At 53.5% G+C, this 7,578-nt stretch overlaps 1 protein-coding gene across 1 annotated transcript; it reads left to right on the top strand.

Moving 5' to 3' along the window:
• Positions 1 to 3,937: 3,937 nt before the first annotated feature.
• LOC124700697 lies at positions 3,938 to 5,534 on the top strand. The gene has a single exon (XM_047232783.1). The coding sequence runs from the start codon at positions 3,967 to 3,969 to the stop codon at positions 5,260 to 5,262; it is 1,296 nt and encodes a 431-aa protein (XP_047088739.1). The 5' UTR covers positions 3,938 to 3,966; the 3' UTR covers positions 5,263 to 5,534.
• The last annotated feature ends 2,044 nt before the right edge of the window (positions 5,535 to 7,578 follow it).

The following is a 7,578-nucleotide window of genomic DNA, read 5'->3' as shown; positions in this document are numbered from 1 at the left end:
ATCCTAAAAATGGTGGTAAAACTCCCCTCGGAACCATCATGCCCAAGGGCTTTATTGTGTGCCAAAGCGTAAACAATTGTTTCTATTTCTTCAAAATCAAAACCTTTAACCAGCTTCTCATTTTCCTTAGATCCTAGGACATAAGAAAAAATGAAGTCATTTGTTATCCTTGTTCTCTCAAATTGACAAAAATATTCTTGTAGTATACTAGCATGGTCAAGCAAGTTTTTATCACCTACAATTACTTCCTCGTCATTCTTGAGCTGAATTTCTTATTTTTCCTTTTTCTTCCACTAGCCTTATTCATAAAATATCGGGTACAATTGTGCCTCGGCCTCAAGTCAACCCCTTAGCTCTTTGCATCCACTTAATAGTCTCATCTTTTACTAGCTTACTTAGTTGCTTGCCTAAATCAAGTTGCGGCTCTCTATCTGCAAGAGAGATTCCTACACTCTCTGCTTGTTTGTCAACAAATCTATCATGCCAGTTATGTTCTTCTTCCTATTTCTATAAGCTGCATCCATATTTTAGGCCCAACCTTTTTGAACTTCTTCCTAGTTAAATACATTTTCCAGGTCCATTCTTCAATATCATTTATGTAATTCCCAAATGGGATTCACAACCTCATGTATACAATCTCTCAAAAGCCAGCTCAGTTCAAATTTGAATTGATATAGCTTAGGTGTTATCCCCCATGTATCAAGAAGCGGAGAAGTGTAGTCTGACTATGATCCTCTAGGCAAAGCAATTACATGTGAGATTGGATGTTTATCCAACCATTATGTGTTGACCAAAACCCTATCCGATTTTTTTAAAGTTGGTACAAAATGGTCATCACACCAAGTGAACTTCCTATTAGTCATTTTGATCTCCATCAAGTTACTATATTTAATAACACTATTAAAAATGTCAGTCCATCTACCACAACCTCCTCCATTACTACTTTCATCTGAGCTCCTAACGATATTGAAATCACTCCTAACACAATAGGATTTTAATATCATTGCATGATCGAGCAAACTCAATTAGAAAATCTTCTTTACCAACAATCTGTGATGCACCATATATATTAACTAAGCACCAAATAAAGTTATCATCCATGTTTTAATGCAATATTTTAATAAAATGTTTCCCTACTTCATTCACCAAAACAACATCCCACTTAATTAATCCCCACCAGTAGATCCCCAAATCTACCATTGGAAGGTGAAATATACCAGTAAAAGTTTAGTTCCAGCCAAATTCAGTTTTAACTCTTCCACCCGAGTTTTCTGGATTCCAGTGAAATCTATCACATGCTCTACCATTAGTTCTCTAATGTGCTCTCTTTTCTCCGAGGCCCCCATTCATATGCCATTCCAAAAGCTCTCTATCATTTCTTTCTAGTTTTTGTCTTAACTTTAACCTTAGTTTTAACACTAACAGGTTCCAAGGATTTCCTAGAACTTCTCATGGATTCCAACAAAATGGATATGTATACCCATTATGTCATCCATTTCCTCAAAACTATCATCCTCATGTAAAAGACCATGTTCAGAGGATATTTCTCAATATTGGGACATTCCTCCTCATCTAGCTCATTAGTATCATTGGCATTCTTAATAGTCTCATTATAAATGCAATATCAAACATTTTCCAACTGCTTAATAGTTTCTGGTGGTTATGATTTTCATGTTAATATCATCACCAATATTAACATGTAATCTATCAGATATACGGGAGATAACAATAACATTAGTACTAAGGACATTAGGAAGATCAATACCTTTTGGATCTAGATTCTTCTTGCTTGTCAACTCCTTGCATTGGCCTTGTCAATCACTGTCCAACCTCATTGAGGTCTTAGTAATTTTCCTAATATTTTTTCTTCAACCTGCATCTTCTTCATAGCTTCATCTTGTGCCTTCTTCTCTGTCACATCCTCCTCAAACTCAGCCATGTCCTTAGAGTAGTTAAGTGTAAAGGTATCATCAACTTCAACAACATATTTATCAACTAACATCTCACAATTATGGGAAGATGCACCTATTTATTCTTCATTTTATCCTTGTCCCCATAATTGTTGCCACCATCATCATTGCCACCCACTTCACCACCATGATTATTAACCATAATGTATTGCATGTGAGGAGTAAGCCTTTCCTCCATCCATTGTACAATGACATCAACCCTCTTGTAAGTCTCTTCTTGGATGAGTTTTGTCAGTTCATCCCTTGAAATCACTAGCATATGATCATCTCCATCACGATTCACGGTTCCTTTTTGGTCAAAGCCACCATCCTCGTTATCAAGAATAATTTTCCAAGTCAACATCCCATTTTCATCCAGCGAACCCCCTTTATCCACAACGATTTCAAACTCATAAAAAGCACCATAGATCAAAAGACATGTAGTCACCTAAGCTGATGGAGGGATCATGTCAGGATCCATAACCCCAATTCTTGCTCTAGCAACTTTGTACTTGACCATTGCTATAATGTTCACCTCCTCCAGCAGAGATGCGTATATGTAGTACTTAATCCGTTAGGTAAATTTCTTAACAATCTTAAAGATGAGCACATAACAAATGTAGCCAAACATAACGAGCTTAACGATCTAAGACTTAATGATACCGAGTCAAGCAACTCGGTAGTCCATTCCTACCTAGTACCTACAATTGGCCTACCTGCCAGTTCTCAGATAATAAATAACTCCCTTGTGATCTCAATTTTTGTTCGTTGTTGCCTCGCTGTGAAGAAGGTTTACTCCTTCCACAATATGATCGTCGCCAAAGAAAAGAGTTATATTCTCATTTTCTGCGAGTACGAGAAACAAAAACACCGTCAATATTGCAGTTGTCTCAGTTACTCTTGCTCTGACTGACTGGCAGATGGACCCCAAACCAGTTTGTTCCTGCTGGGCCTAGCCACCGCACGTAGAGCCCGAACCCCAAACCCAAAACAAAATGAGCTTGATGATCCAAGGCTTAATTATAACGAGCTTAACGAGTTGAGCAGCTTGTCGGTCCAGCCCTAGCTAACATGGACCCTTTACCTCTTTTTTTTTTGAGAACACAGTACAACGCAGACGCTCACAAACACGCACGTACAAACACCCCTATGAACGCACGCACGCACACCCTACCCCTATGAGCACCTCCGAGGAACTGAGCCGACAAATCTTGAGGTTGACGAAGTCACCACTGGCGCCTCGTTGTTGACGAGCACGTCACCTACCACTGAAAGCATAGCGCCGGTTAAATCCTGGAATAAATCCAGGTAAATGCAAACACCTATGCCAAGTTTAGGACTTGAACCTGGGTGGGCTGGTTCATACTCGTTAATTATTTTGCAGGTTTGTTCCTCCCGTGATCTCAATTTTTTTTTCTTTGATTCCTCGTTGCAAAGAAGGTTTGTTCATGCTAGGATCTGATTGTCGAAAAAAGAAATTTCTTCCTTGGATTTAAAATAACTGCACAAAACAAAATGCTGTCAACATTGCGCTTGTCGTGAAGTTGCCGTGACTGACAGACAGATGGACCCCGAACTGTTCCCGGCGGGCCCGGACACTGCACGCAGAGTCCAAACCAGAAAAGAAGCAACCCAAACAAACCCAAGCGAGATCCGTGGACTTGGACAGCGCGGCAAGCCGAACAACTCGGATCCCTCCGTCGACCCGTCCAGCATCCCTCCAGGCTCCAGCTCGCCTCTCCACGTACCCGTCCCCACACACCCGTCGTCCCCGATCTCCCACTGACAGCACGGCCCGCTCGCGAGCAGTAAAGCGATCCACAGCTGGGCCCCGTCTGCTGTGCGGTTACAGCCATGGCTCACCAGGATCCAGCCTGGCCGCCTCCCCGTTCCCATATACACCCGCCAATCTCTCCCCCCTTATCTCCCAGGGATCTTCTCTCAACCAGAGCCAGGCACAGCGCACCCACCCGTCCGTCGCTCGCCGGCGCCAGTCCAGTCCACCCTCACCGGAGCCATGGACCCGTGCCCGTTCGTGCGGGTGCTGGTCGGCAACCTGGCCCTCCGAATGCCGGTGGCGCCGCCGGCCGCGGGCGCCGGCGCGGGCGTCCACCCCTTCCCCTCCCCCTGCTACTGCAAGATCCGCCTCGGCAAGATGCCCTGCCAAACCGCCCCCGCCCCGCTCGTCCCCTCCGACTCCACCACCGCGGACCAGAGCCCCTCGGGCGCCCTCGCCGCCGCCTTCCACCTCTCCAAGCCCGATCTGGAGTGGTTCGCGCGCAAGCCCTCCCTCTTCTCCCCCGCCCGCGGGGCCACCCTCAAGGTCTCCGTCTACGCGGGCCGCAAGGGCTCCGCCTGCGGCGTCAGCTCCGGCCGGCTCCTCGGCAAGGCCACCATCTCGCTCGACCTCAAGGGCGCCGAGGCCAAGCCCGCGGTCCTCCACAGCGGCTGGATCCCCGTCGGCAAGGGCAAGGCCGCCGCGGCCCAGCTCAGCCTCACGGTCCGCGCGGAGCCCGACCCGCGCTTCGTGTTCGAGTTCGACGGCGAGCCCGAGTGCAGCCCGCAGGTCATGCAGCTCGGCGGCGGCGGCTTGATGCGCCAGCCCATGTTCACCTGCAAGTTCGCCTGCCGCACCAACAGCGACCTGCGCCGCCCCCCCTCCGCCACCGCTTCCCCGGCGGCGGAGCGCAAGGGGTGGTCCGTCACCGTGCACGACCTCTCGGGCTCCCCCGTCGCGCTGGCCTCCATGGTCACGCCCTTCGTCGCCTCCCCGGGGACCGACCGCGTCAGCCGGTCCAACCCCGGCGCGTGGCTCATCCTCCGGCCCGCGGGCGACGGCGCGTGGGAGCCCTGGGGCCGCCTCGAGTGCTGGCGGGAGCGCGGCGGGGCGGGGTCCTCCGACAGCCTCGGCTACCGCTTCGACCTCCTCGTCCCCGGGGTGGACCACTCCGTCCCCATCGCCGACGCCACCATCGCCGCCTCCAAGGGCGGCAAGTTCGCGCTCGACCTCACCTCCGCTCAGCCCCTCAGCCGCGGCGGCACCCCCGGGTGCAGCCCGCGCGGCAGCGGGGACTTCAGCCAGTGGCCTCTCGGCAACTACCGCGGGTTCGTCATGTCAGCGGCTGTTCAGGGCGAGGGCAAGTGCAGCAAGCCCACGGTGGAGGTCGGGGTCGCGCACGTCGGGTGCGCCGAGGACGCGGCGGCGTTCGTGGCGCTCGCGGCGGCCGTGGACCTCAGCATGGACGCCTGCAGGCTCTTCTCGCACAAGCTCAGGAAGGAGCTCTCCCACCTGCGCTCCGACGTGCTCCGGTGACCTCCGGCCAATGTTCTCATCGCGATCAAAAAAAAATTGTACAGAGTAGCTGAGGATCTTTAGGCAATTTTAGACGCTCGTTCGTTTGCTTTAGTTGGTTTGCTGCGGCAGTTCGATTTTGGCGAGATAGGTTGAGATCGCTTTCTTTTTTGCGAGCGCTAGCTAGGCCCCGTGTGGTGTGAGTGATTATTTGGTTGGCAACTTCGCCTTTAGCCTTGCTTTGCTGTGCTAGCTGTGTTCCTCAATGAAAAATCCACAGCTTTTGTGTGCTATGTGCTACCACTCCACTTCGAGTTTGACCTTTGTAGAACAAGTCTTTTCGCGACATGTGAAAAGTTTGTAGTTCTGTTCTCCCTGCTATCACACGATTGTGATGTGAACCCAATGATTCTTTCTAGTCTATCAACAAATTATCCATGATTATTGTGTATGCTATCATTGGCATCCTTCTTGATTTTGCAAGTAGCAAATGGTACAGCCTCTACTGTGGATGATCAAGCAAAGGTTGCCTGTCCTTTGGGAGAGCGATCAGTCAAAGCAGCATGCCAGCAATGCCCTTTAGAGCATCTCCAGTCGCGTCCCCCAAATCGTGCCGCGTTTGGGGGACGTCGCTCCCCAGTCGCGTCCCCCAAATAAAATTTCGCAAATTTTAAACTTAACTAGATTCGATTAGATTCGTCCAAATTTACATAGATTCGAACGAAATTTGACTAACTTTAAAACTAAACCTAATCTAGAACCGCTTGCGGCGGCCGGGAGCGTCGTAGTACTCGTCGGAAGTTGTACATCTCGTCGGTGACGACCTCCCCGCTTGCCGCGCTCGTCGACGGGCTCGTCCACGGGCTCGTCCTTCACCAAGCCGCTTGGTCCCCGCCGCCGTCGTCGGCGAGGTCCACCGCCGGCTTGCCGGAGTCGAGGATGGACATGGCGATCGCCGCGTCCGGGTCGCCCTCCGGGCGTCCTTGTCGTCCATGGACGCCATGAACGCCGCCCGCAGCCCCAGGCGGTCCTCGGGGTCGTCGCCGCCGGCGATGAGCCGCTCGCCGCCGCTCGTACTCCGCCGGCAGCCGCCGCTCGCGACGCTTCCTCGGCTCCTCCTTCACCTCCGGCCGGGATGAGGAGGGCGCCGCCGCGCCTCCCTTGCCGCCGCCCGCCGGCCGCCGCCGCCACGCCTTGTGTTGACGGGCGTCGCCGGCTCCTCCTTGACCTCCCGTTTGGGGACGGTGTAGGGCGCCGACCGAGTACGACGAGGACGGCGTCGATCGCGCCGGTCCGGAGGAAGAAGAGTGCGAGGAGGACGAGTACGTCGTCCTCTCGGCCGCCATTGAGGAGACGGCGGCGGCGACGACGGCATCTCCGGCCCGCGGTGCGCCGTTGCGGATGCCGCGGATGACGTTCTCGAGGGCGCGCCCGAACGCCCCGCACGTGGCGCGGCCGTCCTTGTTCCAGCTGTGTCGGGCCGCCGACGAGCCCGTCGGTCTGCCGTGCATCTCGACGTCGTACTTGGCCTTGAAGTACGTCGTCCACCGCACGTCGTTGTTCTCGACCGCCCACGTCGGATCCCTCCGCTCCTCCGCGGTGAGTTGAGCCCGCCGGCCATGACGCGCGTCCCACCATTGGTCCGTGCGCGGCCGGCGGCGGCGGAACGCCAATGCCGTTCACGGCCATCCTCCGGCCCGCCGCCGCTGCGCGCCGCATGTCCGGCGGGACCGGATACCGGCGCGGTGCGCGCGCCCACGCCTCCGCCACGGTGAGGCCGCCGCGTCCGAGCCGTTCGCCGCGGCGATCTTGCGGGAGGACGACATTTTTTGAGCGGCGAGGAGAGGATCCGGGAGTGAGGCGGCGGCGACGAGAAGGATGAGCCGCGCTAACCGCAGGGCGCCTTAAACAGCCGGCGGCGGCGGTGGTTGCACGCAACAACTCCGGCGCGGACGGCCACGCGGCCATGCACGACGAGACGCGTCCTCGCGTCGCCCGGGAAAACAGGGACGCCATTAACGTCGCTTGACCAAAGGTAGGCGACGGGGTTTTAGCCTTCCGTGCCGCCGACGCGTCGGCCCCGCCACTCCCCGCCTCGCAGCGTGTGTCCGGCGTCCCCGGAGCGTCCCCTGTGGGACGGGGACGGGCTCGGGGCGCCGGACACCGTATCGGGCCGCGCCGGACAAAAATGGGCTTTAGGGGACGCGGCTGGAACGTTTTTTTTTTCCGGCGCGCCCCAAATCGCTTTGGGGGACGGTTTGGGGGACGCGACTGGAGATGCTCTTATTTTGCGATGAAGGAGAAGGAGCTTTCGAAAGGAGGAAGGAACAGGAAACG

Source organism: Lolium rigidum, chromosome 3 (assembly GCF_022539505.1).
Source record: "Lolium rigidum isolate FL_2022 chromosome 3, APGP_CSIRO_Lrig_0.1, whole genome shotgun sequence".
Classification (NCBI taxonomy): domain Eukaryota; kingdom Viridiplantae; phylum Streptophyta; class Magnoliopsida; order Poales; family Poaceae; genus Lolium; species Lolium rigidum.
The sequence above is the reverse complement of the archived record's forward strand: the minus strand, read 5'-3'. Positions and strand labels throughout refer to the sequence as shown.

Excerpts from the sequence above, each read along its gene's own strand:
- LOC124700697 (XM_047232783.1), top strand. The coding sequence starts at position 3,967 with ATGGACCCGTGCCCGTTCGTGCGGGTGCTGGTCGGCAACCTGGCCCTC.